Source organism: Stegostoma tigrinum, chromosome 23 (genome assembly GCF_030684315.1).
Source record: "Stegostoma tigrinum isolate sSteTig4 chromosome 23, sSteTig4.hap1, whole genome shotgun sequence".
NCBI lineage: Eukaryota > Metazoa > Chordata > Chondrichthyes > Orectolobiformes > Stegostomatidae > Stegostoma > Stegostoma tigrinum.
In genome coordinates this window covers 32,292,937-32,314,835 of record NC_081376.1, presented here as the reverse complement: position 1 = coordinate 32,314,835, position 21,899 = coordinate 32,292,937, and the positions used below count along the sequence as shown (strand labels likewise).

At 41.7% G+C, this 21,899-nt stretch overlaps 1 protein-coding gene across 1 annotated transcript in view; it reads left to right on the top strand.

The window, feature by feature from the left end:
- Window positions 1-21,899, top strand: part of rnps1 (RNA binding protein S1, serine-rich domain) — a 22,618-nt gene extending 719 nt beyond the window's left edge. The window contains exons 2-7 of the mRNA XM_048552720.2: window positions 6,356-6,511; window positions 12,461-12,640; window positions 18,564-18,666; window positions 19,966-20,119; window positions 20,787-20,928; window positions 21,120-21,899. Of these exons, the coding sequence (XP_048408677.1) occupies window positions 6,356-6,511; window positions 12,461-12,640; window positions 18,564-18,666; window positions 19,966-20,119; window positions 20,787-20,928; window positions 21,120-21,225 (841 nt within the window). The 3' untranslated portion in view covers window positions 21,226-21,899. The remainder of the gene's footprint in view (window positions 1-6,355; window positions 6,512-12,460; window positions 12,641-18,563; window positions 18,667-19,965; window positions 20,120-20,786; window positions 20,929-21,119) is intronic.

Sequence of the window (21,899 nt, the reverse complement as noted above, 5' to 3'; positions counted from 1 at the left end):
GTTGGAAGTAGATTCCTCTGATGGAATAATAGGATAAACAAAATACTGTCTAATCAAATAGAGAAAAGATTGATGTCTACTTGGTGTAGTATCTTTACCATAATGAGGTCTGAAAGTGCCTCATAGGAGTATTCTAAAACTAAATATGACCATAGAGTTATGTAAGGAAATATTAAGTAAAATGATCAAAATCTTGGTCAAAGAGATTACAAAGGTGGAAGGGCTAATGACTTGGAAGGATTTGAAAATGAGGGTTTTTAAAATTCATCACAGGATGAGTGTGTTGCTGGCTAGGCCAGCATTTACTGCCCATCCCTAATTGCCCAGAGGGCAGTGAAGTCAACCACATCTGCCTGACAAGATAAGGATGTCAGTTTCCTTCCCTCAAGGACATTAGTGAACCAGATGGGTTTGTCTGACAACTGATGATGGATCATGATCATCACTAGACACTTTCCCAAAATGTTTAAAAGTTAAAATTAAGATGTTGCTTGACTGGGAGCAACTGAATTTCAATGAACACAGGAGTGACTTGCTGCCAGTTAAGAAATGAGCAGCATAGTTTTGGATGATAAAAAGTTTGTGAAGGATAAATTGGGAGACCAGCCAACAAGCTTGTTGGCATATTAAAGCCTGACAATGATGAAGGCAGGAATATAAAACAGTAGAAGAGATGTGTGACAAATGTCATGTTGATAATACAAGTGAGAATCAGCTGCTTTGGAAAGGTCAGAGGGGAAATGAAAAAGGAAACAGAAGGAATGGGAAGAGACTGGCAGCTATCGTTAAAGACCACCCAAAACTATTTAAATAGTGAAAGGATGATAAAACAAGACTATTCCCATTTTGAGACCAAAAGAGAGATTTATGTATCGACATGAGGTGCTATGTAAGTACTTTGCACTGGTCGTTACTGAAGAAAATTCTGTGAAAGTCATCAGCCATCTTGTCATAACGAATGGCAAAGCAGGCTCAAAGGGCTGAATGGCCTATCTTTGCTCCTATTTTTGTGTATTTTTATATTTCTAAATGGAGGTGGGTGAGATGATGAATGGGCCAAAAATTGACAAAACCTGGCGGTCTTTAAAGTTGCTAAGTCACCAAGACTGGAGGAGATGTATCCAAGTATACTGGGGGAAGTCAGGCCAAAATTTGTGGAAGTGCAGGTCATAATCTTCTAAACTGCTTTCAGAGGTGATGGCATGGCACTGGAGAAATGCCAGTGTTTGACTCTTGTAGAAAAATCTTGTAAGCATGAACTCAGCAATTGCAGGCCAGTCATTTTAACCTCAGTGTTGGGGAAGCTTTTTAAAAATAATAATCTTTGAAAAACTGAGTAACTTGAAAAAGTTAATTAATTAAAATCAACAGAGATATGTTAAAGGCATATCATGTTTAAATTATTTTGATGAGGTGATGGATAGTTAGAGAATATTGCATTTGCTATGGCATGCATTGACTTTAATATGTTTGGTAAAGTGTTACAAAATAGGCATGTCAGCAGAGTTGAAGGCCATGGAGTATAGTTAACAGCAGCAGCTTGGGTGCAAAGTTGGCTTAGTGAGATGATCGTGGAATTGGAGCTTACACAGTGGGTTCTCTAGGAGAGTCATTGTTAGGACCATTGCTTTTCTTGACTGTATTAATAACTAGAATAGTTGGGGGCACAGAGCATAATTTCAAAATTTATAGATATCACAAAATTGGACATTGGAGTGAACAGACATGTGGAATATGAAATTTATTGCAGGCAAGTGGAAAGTATCTTAGTAAGAAGAATGAGGAGAGGCCACAGAAAATAAAGGGTATAATGTAAGGGGGAGCAGAAACAGAACTGCGTATATATCTATAAGTCATTGAGGGTGGCAGGGCAGGTTGAAAAAGTAATTTGAAAAGGTATACAGGATCTTGGACTGTATAGAGTACATAGGGAAGTTTTGATGAACTGTCATAAAACTCTGATTTGCCCTCAATTTGAATATTGTGTATTCTGGGCAATACATTTTAGGAACCATTTGATGGCAATAGAGAGAGTTTTGAAAGGTCCATAAACATAGTTCCAGGAATGAGGACCTTCAGTTACATGGAGAAGTTACATTGGAGAAGATAGATTGGGGCTATTTTCATGAGAGAAAATTGAGAAGACATTCAGTAGCAATGCTCAAAATCAGGAAGGGAAAGAGTAGACACAGGACAGAGCATTTAGAAACTTACCTGTTAATAGTGTATGTGCGAATTAGAAGCGAATGATTTAAGATAATGAACAAATTCATAAAAAGCAAGGCAGCATGAAAAATATTTTTATTCAGTGGCTGGTTAAGATCTGGAATGCTGTAAGAATATGAGAAAGACACACATAGTTGTGGCTTTTAAAAAGAAAACGGTTAGTTATATGAAGACAAACAATGCAAAACTGGAGGGTGAAATAGTAAGAATTGCCGATGCTGGAGTCTGAGATAACAGTGTGGAGCTGGAGGAACACGGCAGGCCAGGCAGCATCAGAGGAACAGGAGAGGAGCTTTCCTGCTCCTCTGATGCCACCTGGCCTGTTGTGTTCCTCCAGCTCCACACTGTGTTTCCTAAAACTGGAGGGTGAATTGTTCCTGCAGTGAACTGAATGGTTTTCTTCTGTGTTGTGATGATCCTACAAATCTATGATTAGGAATGGATGATTTGACTGTCTAAGCATGCTTTAGTCTAGTGTCTACACATATACTTCCCAGAAGGTGTGAATTATTGACCATAGCTGATTTTTGCTATTGAATTTTGATTTAAAACCACCTGCCATAATCCTGGGTTGTCACGCATACACTCAGCGGAATTCCATTTTTGAAGTGTATTTGTTGTTGTAGGAAATAACCAATTTATGCACAGAATGCTGTTACAAATTGCAATATACAAAGGGCAGTATGATAATAGTTGTATCATCTGTTCTGCTGATACTGATTGAGGGATAAACGCTGGAGTGAACACCGAGGTTGAAACCTCTGATGTTCTTTAAATAGTGCTTGGTATCTTTTCATGTCCATCTTGATCTATTTATATGTGGCTTGGTGTCACATTTTGTTTGATACAGCCACTGTGAAATGCCTTGGATCTTATTACTTAAAACTTCTACATAAATACATTTTGTTGCAAAGTCCTTTATTGAAAATGCACTTAGGATATTAGTACCATAACTTCTCATTGTAACTCCACCTGGAATAATCTGCTCAGGTCAAACAACTTGATTATAATTGCTACTGTCTGGTAATGTGCTAGTGATGTCATTCTCATCTGCAAGATGCACTCTTAACAATTTACCGAGGCATCTTTGACAGCACTTTCCAAACCTGTGACATCTCATACCTAAAGAGCAAAGTCATCTGATGCTTGGGAACACCTTACGTGCAAATTTCCCTCAAATGCACACCATTCTAACTTGGAGCTATATTACCTTTCCTTCACTGCATTTGGTCAAAATCTAGCAGCTGACTACCATCCCTTTTTCAAGAACAGCTGGGGACGGGCACTAAATGGTGGCCTTGTTAGTAAGGCAATCAAAAAATAGAACATAGAACAGTACAGCACATTACAGGCCCTTCAGCCCACGATGTGGTGCTGAACCTTTACCCTAAACCTATGGTCTATCTACCATCACCACTACCTTATACTATCATCCATATACCTATCTAATGGCTGCTTAAATGCCCCTAATGAGGCTGACTCCATTAGGCTCTCTCGCAATGCATTCTACGCCCCAACCACTCTGAGTGAAGAACCTGCCTCTGACGTCTCCCTGATATCTATCTCCTATCTATCTACTTACCTAATGAATAATTTTTAAAAATTGTTGGAGGAACAGTGTAACTACTGTTATCTGGAGCCTAAGACCACAGTTATATTGGAACTTGAAAGAAATTTGTTCAGTTACCAGACATTTCACTGATTAGAAGGGAAGCCTGTGTAAATCTTTGATTTAGACCCTGTATCCACACTCAACCCTTTTTGCCTTCTCCATTGTGTGGAATATACAGAATGTTGGTTATCAGTTGAATGGTTTTGCAGTAACAACAGGATCTAGTGAATAGATTATGATGGAATATAACATGAATGATGGAACAGGACACGTCTGCATCATGCTGGGAGACCCTTAGCAGATGATAGGTCAGAAACTACAAGAGTTCTACTGGAATCAGAAATCACTGGAAAAACTCAGCAGATCTGGCAGCATCTGTGGAGAGAAAGTGGAGTTAATGTTTTAGGTTAGGTGACCCTTCTTCAGAACTGGCAGACCTGTTGAGTTTGTCCAGCAATTTCTGATTTCCAACATCCACGGTTCTTTGGCTTTTTGACTAGAACCAGCCACAACAGTTATATCTACCTCCTTCTTGAAGACACAGAATCCTTTCGCCTTAACCACTTTGTTGTAATGAATTCCACAGGCTCACCACTCTCTGGGGAAGCAATTTCTCCTCATTCCAGTACTAAAAGGTTCGTCCCTTCTCAAACTCTGACCCCTAGTTCTGGACTCCCCTGTCATCAGGAACATCCTTCCTGCATATAACCTGCTCAGTCCTGTTAGACTTTTATAGATTCCCATGAGATTCCGCATCTGGTCACAGAAGTTTGAGGGTGCATACATGAGGATCAATGGTCGGCACAACATCGTGGGCTGAAGGGCCTGTTCTGTGCCGTACTGTTCTATGTTCTATGTAACTCACTAGATGGATTCTGAATTGGTTTATCATTGCAGTTATAAAGGTTAAGGTGATTTTTCTGTTTATTGATGAAATGATGGCAGTGATTCACTTGATATCGCTTACTAAATAGGTAATGGTCTGGCAGTAAACCACCAGAGAAATGAAATGTAAAAACAATATGGTTATAGAACAGTAGAGTTGATGTGGAAGCTTAGTTATAACCTTACTGAGTAGTGAAACACGATCTCGAGGCCATACAAGCTTTTTGTACTTTTGTGTCAATTTTAATGCGTTTTCTGCTTCATTGAGGATGTCTCCTGGTTTTGTTCCCACTTTTGTGTGATGTTGAATGTGCATTTGTGATATTGTTTAACACCATGTGCATCAATCTTGCACGTTAAAGGAAATGTGAGCAATATCTTAGACATGCGCTCATCGCGGTTCACGGGAGAGTTACTAGGATGGAAATGGTGAAGTTGGATTAGGATTTTTGTGTACGTAGAGCACAAGAAAAGATACAAGATTGGTGGTGAGGAATTTTGAAGGCAGGCAGGGTGCATTGCTTTACATTGCAAGACAGTCACAGATTTACAGGGATGGTGGTGAAAATCAGCTTGGGCCACGTTTAAAGAAGCCAGATAAAATCAAAGCACTGGAAATGCTCAGTACATCTGGCAGCATCTGTGCACCGAGGAAAAATGCAATTAGCTTAACCTTCTCTGTTTCTCCAGCACGTTTTTTTTAAAAACATCCACCATCTCTATTTTTTTAAAATCTTTCTGAAGAAACCACTGCTGCTATGGAAACAAGTCAGCTTTGATATATCTGGCGCAATAAAAATAAATGGGCAGCAGATCCAATTATAATCCTTTTCAGTCATGCTATACTTTGGGAGAAGTTCTGAGACACATGCCTTTACTTGGGGGTTTTATCACAACCTCGTTCTTCCTCACTCGAGTCCTTGATACTGGATTTCTCCTTGGTCCTGTCTTTGGATATCTCTTGAGTGTGTTCTTTACGCTCGGCGACGGAGCTCTGTACTTGGGTCTGAAGTGTACCTGCAGAACATAACCAGAATTGTGACCCTGACTCTGCCGGTGGGAGTTCCGTACAAACCGAATGAAGCACAACCTGAAATCAGTGTTGGTAACATCTGGTTTGTTATGTGGTTATGTCTGATTTTGAATGTATCAGATTTCTGGGACCTGTGCGGCTCTCAGTGTAGGCAAGTGTTGAATGCTGAGCTGGTTGGGCTTTGTTACTCTTTGTTGAGAATGTCTTATTCCAACTTCCTAATGATTAATACAGCACATAAATTGAGTTGAGGTGTAGACCAGGTACAACCAAATTTAAGAACAAGGTTGAAGGTCTGAGTGTTCTTTTTATTCCTTTGTATTGCAAAAATCAAAAATGCTGGACATACATAGGTCAGTCAGCACCTAAAAAGCTTAACTAAAACATTTTTTTTTCTTTGATTCTGAAGTTGTTGTTGTTGTATGTATCTAGCCTAGTCTAACTTCAGATTATGTGTACTCTCTGTCTCTGTGTAAGGTCCTTTGCCCCTTCCCACGCAGGCTTATGGGATAGCTTTTGCTAAGACACCATTTGCTTAGGCTTGGTTGTTCGCGGTTCCTCGTTTTATTCAGCAAGTTTCAATATTCTCTTTCCTACAGGGCTCCGTCGCCGACCAAGCGTAAAGAACACACTCAAGAGAAATCCAAAGACAGGACCAAGGAGAAATCCAGTATCAAGGACTCGAGTGAGAAAGAACGAGGTCGTGATAAAACCCGCAAAAGGAGAAGTGCTTCAACTGGGAGCAGCAGCACTAGGTATTGAGAGAGTAAATGGGCTGGGCAGCTATTCCCATCATGTAGGCCACCCTTGCTAATGTGGGACCTTGTGGGAGTTGATTAATTTTTATGGTAGGTTCAAGTCTGGGAAGTAGCATCAAGGTGCATGTCCATTAATATGCCAACTCCAGAGTTTTTAGTGAAAAATCCTTCAGTGGCTAAATGGTCTCTTGTAGAAAATAATATTAATTGAAAACATTAATTGAGGACTGGTTGTTGCAGCATGTTAGGCATGGGAGCTGAGAATTCATGGCATGCTCAGAGACTTGAGTGTGTAATCTAAGCATATGTTCAAGACTTGAGCTGATAGATTGATGCATTGTTGGAGGACAGTATTCATGGACTTCTCACTGCTAGGTAGTGGGCCACAGATATGAAAAGCGTGACAAATGCTGGCAAAAATGACTTGTGCTGAAATTCATTCCTAGCAGGAAACTCGTAAATAGAATACACAATCTTGGTAAATACTGTGATAGACTGTGAATTTATTTCCAAATTAGTGCTTCTGATGACAACTAAATAATCTAATCTTTGTACAGGTGCAGTGTTGATGTTCTTTGATAATTAAGCAGCCTTTCTTTCATGAAACCACAGACTTCTTCAGCAAAGAAATTTGGTGTTAATTGTTGCTGTGGATTTGAATCTTACACCTAGTTTTAATGTTACTCTTAACACCCTTGCTTTGTTATCCCTCCCCAAATGCATTATCTCTCACTTTTCCAGCTTGTATTAAGAAAAAAATTAATTATTTTGTAATGCCCTCAATTTGTTTGGATTGCTATTACCTACCAAACAATAATGATGACTAGTAGAAAATTCCTTCTATGCACATCTTTGGATCTTTGGGAAGAGTGATTTAAGTATAAATTCCTTTTTGTTTTCAGACTGGTAAGATGAAAGTTCCAACAAAAATAAAAGTCAATCCAAATCCATTGCAATATTAGCCCAAATCTTATTGTGCAACAAAGCCAAGACCGTATTTGAGGAATTATTGTTTGGGTTAGCACCACGGTTTTGGGAAAAAATAGATTCTGGCCCATCCTTTGTCCAGCTGAAATCAGCTAACATATACAGTATGATAAACCTTTGGAGCTGGAGTTCTTTGGGTTCATCCATGCACTGTGTTTATCCAGGAGTGCTGTCATTGGCAATAAAATAGTACTGAGATTGCTTCAGTGTTCTTTGTTTTCTAGTATGTCCTAGAGTGATGTCAACATTTAAGGTTTGCTTTTAAACTGCATGCTTGGAGCATTGAGTACATCAGAACATAAGAACTAGGAGTAGGCCCCTTGAGCCTTCCCTGCCATTTAATAAGATCGTGGCTGATCTTTTTGAGATTCAGCTCCACTTACCCACCCAATCACCATAACCCTTAATTCTTTTACTGTTCAAAAGTTAATCTAGCCTTGTCTTAAAAACATGCAGTGAGGTAGCTTCACCCACTTCACTGGGCAGGGAATTCCACAGATTCACAACTCTTTGGGTGAAGAGGTTCCTCCTGACCTCAGTCCTACATCTGCTTCCCTCTATTTTGAGGCGATGCCCTCTAGTCCTAGGTTCACCTGCTAGCGGAAACAACCTCCCTGCCTCCACCTTATCTATTCCCTTCATAATCTTATGTTTCTATAAGATCTCCCCTCATTCTTCTGAATTCCAGTCTACTCAGTCTCTCCTCATAATCTAACCCTCTCATCTCCGGAATCAACCGAGTGAATCTCTGCACCCCCTCCAATGCTAGTATATCTCTTCTCAAGTAAGGAGACCAAAACTGCACACAGTACTCCAGGTGTGGCCTCATCAGGAACCTATACAGCTGCAGCATAGCCTCCCTGTTTTTAAACTCCATCCCTCGAGCAATGGCCGACAAAATTCCATTTGCCTTTTTAATTACCTGCTGCACCTGCAATCCCACCTTCAGCGATTCATGTGCACAGACACCCAAGTCCCTCTGCAAGCAGCGTGCTGCAATTTTTTACCGTTTAAAACATAGTCCATTTTGCTGTTATTCCTACCTGAATGGATGACCTCACACTTATCAACATTGTACTCCATCTGCTAGACCTTTGCCCACTCACTTAGACTATCTATATCCCTCTGCAGACTTTGTGTCTTCTGCACACTTTGCTCTACCACTCACCTTAGTGTCATCTGCAAATTTTGACACACCACACTTAGTCCCCAATTCCAAATCATTTATGTAAATTGTAAACAATTTGGGTCCCAACGCTGATCCCTGAGGCACACCACTAGCCACTGACCACCAACCAGAAAAACACCCATTACCCCTACTCTTTGCTTTGTACTGGCCAACCAATCCTCTATCCATTGCCAATACATTACCTGTAATACTGTGCAACTTTATCTTATGTAGCAGCCTTTAGTGTGGCACCTTGTCAAATGCCTGCTGGAAATCCAGATACACCACATCCACAGGTTCCTCCATGTCCACCATGCAAGTAATGTCCTCAAAGAAATCCACCAAATTAGTTAAAACATGACCTACTCTTCATGAATCCATGTTGGGTGCTCCCAATGGGACAATTTATATCCAGATGTCTTGCTATTTCTTCCTTAATGATTGAATCTATCATTTTCCCCACTATCCAAGTTAAGCTAACTGGCCTATAGTTACCTGCTTTTCGTCTACTGCCTTTTTTAAACAGTGGCATCACGTTGGCTGTTTTACGATCTGCGGGAACCATCCCACAGTCCACTAAATTCTGGTGAATAATTACTAGTGCATTTGCTACCTACCCCCCATCACCTCTTTTAGTACCCTGGGATGCCTTTTTCAGGTCCAGGAGACTTGTCTACCTTTAGCCCCATTAGCTTGCCCAGCACTGCCTCCTTAGTGATAATGATAGTTTCTAAGTCCTCACCTGCTATAACCTTCTTGCCATTAGGTTTCGGCATGTTATTTGTGTCTTCCACTGTGAAGACTGACACAAAATAACTGTTTAACGTCTCGGCTGTTTCCTCATTCCCAGTTATTAAATTGGCCTTCTCATCCTCTAAAGGGCCAATATTTACCTTTGCCACTTTTTTACGATTTACATTTTTATAGAAACTTTTGCTGCCTGTTTTTATATTCTGAGTTAGTTTACTTTCAAAATCAATCTTACTTTTCTTTAAAACTTTTATTGTGGCTTTCTATTGGCCTTTAAAGATTTCCCAGTCTACGAATTTCCCACTACTCTTTGCTTTTTTCTTTGTTTTTTTTTCAATCTGATCGTTTCCTTTATTTCCTTAGACATCCATGGCTGGCTCTCTGTTTTCCTACAGTTCTTCCTTATCACTGGCATATACTTCTGCTGAACACTGTGAAAAATCATTTTGAAAGCCCTCCACTGTTCCTCAATTGACCCACCATAAAGTTTTTGCTCCCATTCTACCATAGCTGACTCCTTCCTCATTCCTTCATAGTCTCCTTTGTTTAAGCACAGGACATAGGTACTGGATTTAGCCTTCTCACGCTCCACCTGTATTTTAAATTCAACCATACTGTGATTGCTCCTTCCGAGAGGATCCCTAACTGTGAGATAATTACTCCTGTCTCATTACACAGGACTCGATCTAGGGTAGCTTGTTCCCTCAGGTTCCATTACATATTGTTCAAGGAAATTATCGCGGATGCATTTTATGAACCCCTCCGCAAGGCTGCCATGACTGACCTGGTTTGACCAATTGATATGAAGATTAAAATCCCCCATAATAATTGCTGTACCATTTTTCCATGCATTAGCTATTTCTATGTTTACTGCCTGCCCCACCACAATGTCATTATTTGGTGGTCTGTAGACCACACCTATCAGTGACTTCTCCCTGCTACTCCTCATTTCCACCCAAATGAATTCAGTGTTTTGTTCAGTAGAACCTGTATATCTCTCAGTACCGCCCTGATATCATCCTTAAAAATCAGAGCAACATCACCTCCCTTACTTTCCGGTCTGTCCTTCTGAACAGTTTGATACCCCTGGATACTTAACTCCCAGTCATGACCATCCTGTAACCATGTCTCTGTAATGGCCACTAAATCGTACCCATTTGCCATGATTTGCACCTTCATCTCATCCACCTTGTTTTGAATGCTCCGAGCATTTAGATAAAGTGCTCGTATGCCAGTTTTTGCACCTTCTTCTTGGGTCCTATTACCTCCATTACTAACGGATCTTGAGTTCTTCCCTTCAACTTTTTTCCTAATTTTCAATGGAGTTGAAGCTTCCTTGTCATTTGCTAACCTGCTGCTTTGCCTTAGGTTAATTGTTATTCTCCCTCTACACTCACTTTTCCCTTCTCTCTCCCCCACCCCCCCAACTTACTAGTTTAAAGTCCTATTAACCACCCTATTTACCCTTTTTGCCAGAACACTGGACCTGGACCTGTTCAGGTGGAGTCCATTCTAGCGATTATAGATCCCTCCTGTCCCAGAACTGATGCCAGTTGCCCATGAAAAGGAAACCCTCTTTCCCACACCATTCTTTTAGCCATGTGTTTGCTCCCTGATCCTCTCCTCCCTATGCCAATTTGCACATGGCATGGGCAGCAATCCAGAGATTGTGACCCTTGAAGACCAGTTTTTAAAAAAATTTTGTTCCGAGATTTTCATAATCCCAAAACAGGTCTTTTATCCTAGTCCTGCCTATCTTGTTGGTGCCTACATGGACCACAACAACTGGATCCTCCCCTTCCCTCTCTCGTATCCTCTGAAGCCGGTCAGAGATGTTTCGCACCTTGGCACCTGGCAGGCAACACCATGCGGGACTCTGTCCTGCTTGCAAAGGATACTGTCTATCTCCCGATGATGGAATCCCCTACAACTACAGTTTGTCTTTTTGCTCCCCCCCCCTCTTGAATGGCCTCCTGGACCATGGTGCCACGGTCAGTTGACTCATCCTTCCTGCAGCCCTGTTCCTCATCCATGCCGGGAGCATGTGCCTCATACCTGTGGGACAATGTCAAGGACTGTGGCTCTTGTGTTCCTGTCTGCAGAGTCCATCTACCTGCCTCACTCGCAGTCGCACACTGCTGTCCCTGCCCACCGATCAAATTAACGTTAGTTAATCTACTAGGTGCGACTGCCTCCTGGAACACAGCATCCAGGTATTTTTCCCTCTCCTGGATGTGCCACGGTGTTTGAAGTTCGGATTCCAGCTCATCAGTTTTGAACCAGAGCTCCTCAAGCAGCCAACACTTGCTGCAGATGTGGTCACTGCTGTTCTCAATGGGAGCAGCTAGCTCCCACATCATACAGCTACAACACATTACCTGGCCTGCCATCTCTACTTAGTTAATTATTTAAAATTAATTAGTTTTTTGTTTAGTTTTGCAGTGTTTGCTGCACTAGTAAGTTTACTCAGTTATATATTCAAACAGACTCCGGCTTTGCCTTCCAACCGGCACCCAGAGGATTTGGTGTCTAGGTGTCACCCCGAAAGAACAAAGAGATGAGGAGAAAAAATGCAAATAGCTCACCTGCTCACCACACTTAGTCGTTATTATTAGGTTAGAGGAGGTGGAAGGGTGGGACACACTACACATGTAGTGTCTTGGGTATTAGTTAACTGACAGACTTATTGGGTGGAAGCTTACCTTCCCAGGCTGCCCTCATGCTTTCTCCCGGGCTCCTGCCACTGAAAACAACTGAAAGGCTGCAGTCACGCGAGGTAAGACTTTTACAGTTGAAAAGCGTACCTTCCCAGGCTGACCTCGCGCTTTCTCCTGGACTCCTGCAGTTGAGGACAGTACACATGGCTGAGATCTGAAAGTAGAACTCTGCATCTGCAAAAGTAGTACTGTTGGACATAACTGAATAGAATGTGAATCTGCTGTTATGGTGTTGTGGAGGACATAGATTATCTTGGATCCTAGACTTGTCTACTGTCAGTGTTGATACATTTCTCTCTTTTGGTAACTGTCTGACATTTCTAGTTCCAGCTCCAGTTCGGGATCCAGTTCCACCTCTGCCTCCAGCAGTGGATCGAGCTCATCCTCTGCATCTAGTCGCTCTGGAAGTTCTAGCAGTTCTCGTAGCTCCAGTTCCAGTACTTCCTCTGGATCTCCAAGCCCATCCCGGCGCAGGCACACCAACAGGAGGCGCACTCGTTCGAAGTGAGTACAGTAAAAACATTGCAAGTAAAACTTGCAAATAAATAAGTAAAACTTCTTTGGTCAATAATTATCTTTGGATCAGATTAACAATCTTGATTAAATTTTGAGTTTCAGCCTATTCCTCGGTTAAGTAATGATTAAACTCCTAAACCAACAGGAGATCACCTGTTCAAATCTCACTCTTGTTTGAGAATTTGAGTTCAGTTTTTAAAACGATCTACCAATGAAAAGCTGGTCTTAGTAAAAGTGACCATGTAGCTTGATAGTTCGTTATAAAATCCCAACTGTTCACTCATAAAAGTATAAAACATTGGAAATACTCAGATCTGATAACATGTGGAGTAAGGGTTTTTGCTCTGAATGATTAGCTCGCTCTTTTACTGCATATGCTGCCAGACCTGCTGAGTCCTTGTAGCATTTTCTTGTTTTCCAGCAGTATTTTGCTTATGTACTAGTGATTCACTAATGTCCACGAAAGGAAAGAAAACCTTATTGTTGTTATACACTCTGTGCCTCTGTTATTCCAGCTTCACATGAGTAAGGTTTACTCTTAAACAGAAATACTTCTTGGTTCTGGATAATTAAAATAATTACTAAGTGCTGAAAATAGCAGCATCTCTGGAGAAAGGCAAACACAATTAACATTTTCACTCCGATATGACTCTTCAAAAGTTAAAAAATTTAGAAATATGAAGGGTACATACTATCTGAAGGACAGAGGTGGAAGGAAAAAACAAAAGGTCTGCAATAAAGGTGGAGGATGAGAGAGATTAAATGATAAAAAGGCAAAAGTGTGATGCTGATTGTTGTAAAGAAACAAAGCAATTGTCACCGTGTATAAGTGCATAGGAGGAGGTTCTGAAATGGAATACTAGACAGACATCTCCTGAGATGCTGCTTGGCCTGCTGTGTTCATCCAGCCTCACATCTTATTATCTGGAATGAGAAGTTGTCTTATGAGGATAAGTTGGACAGGTTAGTTTTGTTTTCACTGTAATTTAGAAGAATGAGGGTTGACTTTAATGAAGTGCATAAAATCCTGAATGGACATGACAAGGTGGATACAGAACGCATATTTCCTTTTATAGTTAATTCCAGAACTGGGGGACACTGTATTAAAGTTGGTTGTTGTCTTAAAATAGAGGTGAAACGTTTTTCTCTGTGGTGTATGACTTTGGAGCTCTCTCAGGAGGCAGTTGTGGCAGGATCGTTGAATGTTTTTTCTTTTCCTTACTTGGAGGTAAGCTTTCATTAGGGAAAGGGATGGAAAGTTATCGGGAGTAGGTAGAAACGAATAATTTGAGACACAAACAAATCAGCCGTGATCAGCCATGACAGGAGGCTTGAGTGGTCAAATGGTCTACTTCTGCTTCTAATTCATATTTTTGTAACTGCTACAAACTCTGATCAAAAGAATGAAACTGGATAGACCACTGGCATTGACTTAGACATGGAAACAACAATGGCATGCCTACCCTGATAACACTGTTAAGGTCTCCTTACTAACCAGAATTGGAAGAAATGTATGACACAGGGTGACATGGCCATTTTCAAGGAATCATACCTTACAGGGAATATTGCAGACAGCAATGCCATCACTATGTCTGTCCCGATATTAAGAAACACCCTCTGTATACAGTGACATACAGTTGGGAATAATTGCTGGATTCCATCAACTCCCATGGCATTAGATGGAATGTTGCTAATGAAACCTGCTGATCACCACACAACTCCCCAACCAAAAGAAACCGGAAAAGGTCATGCATTGGTTCTCTTCAATGTCGAATACTTAGAGGAAGCACCTCTAAGTGTGCAGGAGCACAGAATGTACTCTGGTTGGGAGACTGTCACCAAAGGTGGCTCAGTACCATTACTGATTGGGTTGGCCAAGTTCAAAAGGAAATAGCTGCTAGACTGGGTCCGTGTCAGCTGAGAGAAGAATGTCCTTGACATTGTCCTTACCAGTCTACCCATAGCAGATACATCTGTCCTTGAAGGCATTTCTAGGAGTGACCACTTTGTGGAGATGAAGTCCTGCCTTCAAATTAGGGATGCCGTCTGCCATGTTGATTAATACTACCACTGTGCTAAATGACCTAGTTTTTCAAACAGGAATTTTTGGTCCCTGTCTTCAACAAATTTCATTCAGTTCACATGATACCAAGAAACATTTGGATACTGCAAAGGCTGTGAGCCCTTACAAAATTTTGGTAATGGTACTGAGGACTGGTGCTTCAGAACCAGCCATGCCCCTCGTAGTATACTCACCACTCCTTTTGACAAAGTATACGATTGCCCAGAATTGTAAAATGGGACAAATTCAACCTGACCAATTACTGTCCCATCAGTCTACTCTCCGTTATTACAAAAATAAAGGTTGTAAGTAGGGCTTTCAAATGGAAAGGAATTACCTGCTCACTGTTACTCTGCATTCTTCGAAGGCCTGTCTGCTCCTAACCTCACTATAGGCTTTGTCCAAACATAGACAAATGTGATGAACTCCAGTGGTAAGGTGAAGTTGACTACCCTTGATATCAAGGCAACTTTTAAGATTAAGAAGTTTTAGCAAAGCTGGGTTCAGTAGGAATGGGGAAAACTTTCCAGTGGTTGAAGGTGTACAACAAAAGATAGGTGTAGTTGGTGGAGGTCAAGAATCTCAGCCCCAGGACATCGCAGCAGTGGCTCCTCAGCGAAGTGTCTGATGCCAGCCACCTGTAGTCACATCTTCACTTACTGTCCTTCCGTTCACTGATACTGGCACAATACTCATCATTCGTGATCACATACATTCTGGCAGATTGCTTCAGTATCTATCATTTGGGCATGAGCTGATGTGTGGTATGAATGTTACTTGCCACTTGACCATCTTGAACAAGAGCGAATGAAGACAGTATACCTACCCTTCTGGATTGCAGTAGTTGAAGAAGGCAGCTTACAACCTGCTGCCACGTCGAGGGTATATTGAAGATTGTCAACCATGCTCACATTTGTTGTCAATGTCTACATCCTGTGACAGAATTTTTAAAAAGGAGCAGGGTATGAGCTTTGCCAAAGTATTGTGTTCCTGGAGATGGGGTGGAGGGCAAGAGACGTAGTGGGGCAGAATGCAGAGAGGCTTAAAAATTCAGTTAATTAACTTTCAATTTTAAAAGAGATAATGTTATTGATGGTGAATGCGTAAGATGGAAAATATTCAGCCTGGAGTCCGGTTACTAGTGGTCTGCCTCAAGGATCTGTTTTGGGACCACTGCTGTTTGTCATTTTTATAAATGACTTGAACGCAGGCATTGGTGGATGGGTTAGTAAGTTTGCAGATGACACTAAAGTTGATGGAGTGGTGGACAGTGTGGAAGAATGTTGCATGGTGCAGGGAGACTTGGATAAACTGCAGAATTGGGCCGAAAGGTGGCAAATGGAGTTTAACATGGATAAATGTGAGGTGATTCACTTTGGGAGGAATAATAGGAAGGCAGAATACCGGGTCAGTGGAAAGATTCTTGGTAGTGTGGACGTGCAGAGGGATCTTGGTGTCCATGTACATAGATCCCTGAAAGTTGCCACCCAGGTTTATAGTGCTGTTAAGAAGGCTTACGGTGTTTTAGGTTTTATTGGTAGAGAGATTGCATTCCGCAGCCGTGATGTCATGCTGCAACTGTACAAAACGCTAGCGTGGCCTCACTTGGAATATTGCGTACAGTTCTGGTCGCCCCATTACAAGAAGGATGTGGAAGCATTGGAAAAGGTGCAGAGGAGATTTACCAGGATGTTGCCTGGTCTGGAGCGCAGGCCCTATGAAGAAAGGCCGAGGGACTTGGGTGTGTTCTTATTGGAGAGAAGGAAGCTAAGAGGGGATTTAATAGAGACATACAAGATGATCAGAGGATTAGATAGGGTGGACAGTGAGAGTCTTCTTCTGAGGATGATGACTTCAGTTTGTACAAGGGGGCATAGCTACAAATTGAGGGGTGATAGATTTAAGACAGATGTCAGAGGCAGGTTTTTTTTACTCAGAGTGGTAAGGGCGTGGAACACCCTGCCTGCCAATGTAGTTACCTCAGCCACATTAGGGGCATTTAAACAGTGCTTGGATAAGCAGATGGATAATGATGAGATAGTTTAGGGGGAGGGGCTTATATTAGTTCACAGGTCGGCGCAGCATCAAGGGCCAAAGGGCCTGTTCTGCGCTGTATTGTTCTATGTTCTATTAAGAGTAGCATCACTCCAACCTCCACTTTCCCCTTTTCTTGAAGCTGCAATGGCAGCAGACAGCCAGCATATAACAGATGGCCTTACACAGAAGGATAAAGAGATGAAGGGGGAGAAGTGGTGACGTTCACCTTTACCAGGCAAGAAACACCATAGCAACCAACAGCAGACTGGCTGAGACTGAGAGAAGTTTATGTTGCACGCAATTACTTTTCTCACAACCAATATAGCAGCGAGGTATGGATAAATTATTAACCTCCAGACCAAATTTCATTCAGTTGATATTGTAATCCTGAAGATAATATATACTGTTGCTTTCCAATGTGTGTCCCCCTGCACCCACTTGAGAATTTTATTTATAAGACTTGCCTCACTTCATCACTTGCCTCATTACTATCTATTTCTGTCTTGCAATCTTTTAGTCCTTTACTTATGATGAGATGTGGGTGATGCTGGCAGGGCCACTATTTGTACCCTATCCTTAATTGCCCTTGAAAGGCTGGTAGTGAGTCGTTGCCTTAAAATGCTGCAATCCATATGGTGTGGGCAGGCACCAACTTGTTGCTGCTGTGATCTGTAGTAGCCCATACTTGGTCAGTGGTCATTGTGAGAGAGCTGTAAGGATTGCAGTCCTGACCCTGGACCTCATGGTCACCTGACAACTCTCCAAACTGAATGGATTGGGGAATAGCCTGTCCAGTGGAACAAAAACAAAGTTTCCAGAAAAACTCAGCAAGTCTGGCAGCATCTGTGAAGGAGAAAACAGAGTTAATATTTCCGGTCCATTTCTGAGGAAGGGTCACTGGACCCGAAACGTTAACTCTTGTTTTCTCCTCCACAGATGCTGCCAGTCCCGCTGAGTTTTTCCATCAACTTTCTTTTTGTTCCTGATTTACAGCATCTGCAGTTCTTTTGGTTTTTATTTATCCTGTCCATTGGCAACTTCTGGGGAACTAATTGGAGTTTGTCTGAAGTATGGTTTCTTAAGTTTATCAGTGAGTTTGTAGATTCTTTGTGTCATTCTTGTGACTGTTCTTTCACAGCTTCATTGATTTGGATTTGAAGGTGGTTACAAGGGTTTTAGAAAATGGGTGATGAGAGTTTAGTTGGAGGAGGAGGCAGAAGAAAAACAAACATACTGTAGTGCTGGAAATCTGAAACACTAAAAGTCGACTTTGTAAAAACCGAAAGAACTGCGGATGCTGTAAATTAGGAACAAAGACAAAGTTGCTGGAAAAACAGAGTTAACATTTTGGGTCCAGTCACCGGACCTGAAACGTTAACTATTTTTTTTCTTCACAGATGCTGCCAGACATGCTGAGCTTTTCCAGCAACTTTGTTTTTGTTGTTGATGTTTTGAGCCAGGTTCGCTGCCTCTTCAGTTCTGCGATTGTGTTGTATTGGAAGCAATGTGAGATTCCATAGTAATGGATCAGCATTTTGTGTTGCTTCACCTTTTTAAGAAGTTGTTCATTCCGGCCCTTTTTAGTTTGAAGTTGTAAATGCTTGTCGTTGAATTCTTGGCAATTCTAATCGAATTTGCAAGTGGGTGTAGGTCTCCCCGGATCCCTTTTTGACAGATGAAAACATTTTTTGAACTACTTGAATTTTCATTAAGTTTTCTCCAACATCCTTCTCAGAGATATCCAAATGCAATCTGGTGTAGTACGCAGTGATCTACTCCTTATGTATAAACTGTTGTTTATTGCATTGATAGATCTAAATCACCAAAACGAGATGACAAGGAAAGAAAGAAAAGAAGTCCAACTCCCAGGCCAACGAAAGTGCACATTGGCAGGTTGACAAAGAATGTGACCAAGGTAATGGTTTTACTTAAGTTTGAGGTGAACTACAGCCCCAGATTAATGGAGCTGTTGGGGTTATTTGGGCATATGGCAATCGGACACTGTAGCTTTGGCCCACACACTGCATGGTTTCTATTATTAGTATTGACAGTCTGAGGAAATTTCTTCTTCTCCCAAGACAGAAGGATTTTAACTACTCATTGACTTCTAAAGGCTTTGACACTTGTCAAGAGACTTCTTTCCATCGACTGACAAGCTAACTTAGTATCCATTGTGATGTTATGGGTGGCCACGGTTTCTTTCAGTACTCCCATACCAAACCATAAACCCTCACAGTATGATCACTGGTGCGTAGGAAGAAGAGTGAAAAGGAGTAGATTAAAGTGTTACTGCATTGGGAATATGATTTGCTGTGATGGACAGCTGCTTGCTTTTCCCTCTCCATGGGGTAGTGTCAGTTCCTCGATGGTAATGTTTTTGGGCAGTAGACCTATATCTCTGATTTTTGTTGTCACTGCCTTCTCCACTGTATCTCCTGGAGGGCACCACAACTTGCAGAATGTGTAGGGAGGGGACTGGACTGGTTGATAAATTGAAAAGAAAATATTGTAAAAGTTTCAATGTGGTAGCAGAAATGGGAAGAAGAGATGATGGCGAGGTTCATTGGTGAAAGGAAATAGAAATCCTCTGGTTAAATATAGACCGAAAGGTGTCCAGGTTTCAGCTGGTATTTGGTTACGCGTAATGGTTGAGTAGGTACTGACAGATCTTATTTAAGAGATTTATGATTTATCCTCAAATGGTTTAACACTGTTAAATGTCCTTAAACCAAACTTTGGGCTTACGAAGTAAGACATCAGGTCAGCAGGTCATACACGTAGATGCTTTGTTTATCCACTGGATGGTGAGGTCTCGGGTCTGAAAGTGCAGTAGTTTGAGTGTATCACCTGTAGGAGCTGTCTGGAATTTGGACAAGGCTGAAAGTAACTTGATATCGTAGGTACTTTAAATGTAAAATGTTCTACTGTTCCTCAACTCAGTGAGTACAAAAGGGCTAAGAGATGGTGGTCTGTTTGAGTCCCATTGCCTCTCAGTCTGGCACTGCTTCAGTTTAAAATGGTAGCTTACCGCCACCCTCTTCAAGGTAATTAAGGATCAGTGTGAAATGCTGGGCCAGCCAGTGACAGCCACCTTCCATCTGTGAAGTTTAAAAAAAAAGCCCTGTGTTGTGAAGTGGGCTGAATGAACATTCTTCTCTGACCTTTGTATACTCTAGTGCTGCAAGCCATGACTGTTGCTCTTTCTTTGCCACAGGAGCACATCATGGAGATCTTCTCTACGTACGGGAAGATTAAACTGATTGATATGCCACTAGACCGCTTCCACCCACACCTGTCCAAAGGCTATGCCTATGTGGAGTTTGAAAACCCAGATGATACAGAAAAGGCTCTGAAGCATATGGATGGAGGTAAAGCTAATGCAGAGATAGAACTCCATTGCATGACTTTAATTAGTGATAGACTGTCAGCATTCAGCAGAATATGGTTGCATTAATAGACCAGAATCATCAGTAAATGCTGCAGTAAATTCTCCTATACACCAAAGTGAGAGGTTTGTAACTATCTTGTGCAGATGGGGGACAACATGCCTGGAAATTTGTAGAGGAGTTTAATTGTTGGATGATTATTCAGTATCTTCTTCCCACAGCCTTGAGGATGTCAGCAGATACATAACTGGCTTGCAGTCCTCTCACAGTTTGGTTTGGTATGAGCTTGTTAGCTTTGCTCAATGTGTAAAGTTATGAATGGGAACCTGTTAGGCCAAGTCCGAGTCCAGACCTTGAGTTGGTGTCCAAGTCTAGCTATGTTACATTGTTGGGAGTGGGGGCATGCAGTGCTGCTGTTTTGGAGCCAAAGTCCTGGTTGCCCAATCGGGTAGGTACAAAAATCCCACGCCACTATGCAGAAAAGAACAGGAATTCTTGCCACTGTTCTCTCATTTGGTGCACATGATTAGTGGATTTATGGGCACACCTTTGGGCAGCTTAGAGGTAGCATGTTTTGTAAATACATAGGTTCTATTTTGTGTTGAGAAAGTTTTGTCTTCGTGCATTTCACCCAGTTTGTTTTGTGTAGGTCAGATTGATGGCCAGGAAGTAACTGCGACTGCCGTGTTGGCTCCTCGGCCCAGACCTTTGCCTCGACGAATGACACCGCCACGTAGAATGCCGCCACCTCCTCCCATGTGGCGCCGAACTCCTCCACGAATGCGGAGAAGGTTAGTCATAGAATTAGTGTTTGAATGATAATAGTCCTGTGGTGTGCAGGGGTGTTTGATTTTAAACACGCTCCACTGTGAGGTTGAGCTCTAGATTGGATTTCTGGCCCGAGGATAGTTTGCCACTTATTTCTGGGTCACATTATTATGTAGAGATACAGAGCTGATTTAATGTTTGTCTTTTGACACAGGTCCCGGTCACCCCGCAGACGGTCACCAGTCCGCAGACGGTCTCGGTCACGATCACCAGGACGCCGGCGTCACCGCAGCAGATCCAGCTCTAACTCCTCACGATAAAGACTGTAAATTCTCTGGAGCTTCTGTTCCTAGGCTAGGCTAAATCTTGAAATGGAAGCTCAAAAGTCCTTTGGAAATTTACTGAATTTTCCCCATCTCTTACTCTGTTCAGGTTTCGTTTTACTTAAGTTTGGGGGGGGGGGGGGCATGAGGAGAAATTCTGTATTTTAGATGTTTGCACATAATGTGTGCTATGTTTGGGGTAGGATGGGGATGAAAGGGTACAATGCAGGGCCACAAGACCATGTTTACTATGTCTGTGTTGAATATGGGCAGATATGGAACACTACCCAGTCATCAAGACAGCATCTGGAGTCATTAGTGATGCTGGTGCAGATTCCCTTTGTCAGATTGACCTTTTTAAAAAAAAATGCAGTGTTGTTGAGACAAAGTAGGTGGTACTCATGAGTTGCTCTGTTTTGGCAATATAGGACTGGTTTGAGCTTTGCTTCATTAATGCAATCCAAGTTGAAAATGAACAGAAATAATGTTTGGGTTCAGATGTGAGACTTTAATTCACGTAGTGATGTTCTACAGGAGTTGCATACTGACTAGTGACTCTGTCCAGTTGCTTTGGATTTTTGTATTTTTTTTTAAGTTGAATCTTTTGCTGTATTTATACTGTTTTTCTGTATAAGTTCTATACTTCAATAAACCAGGATCACTATCTGATA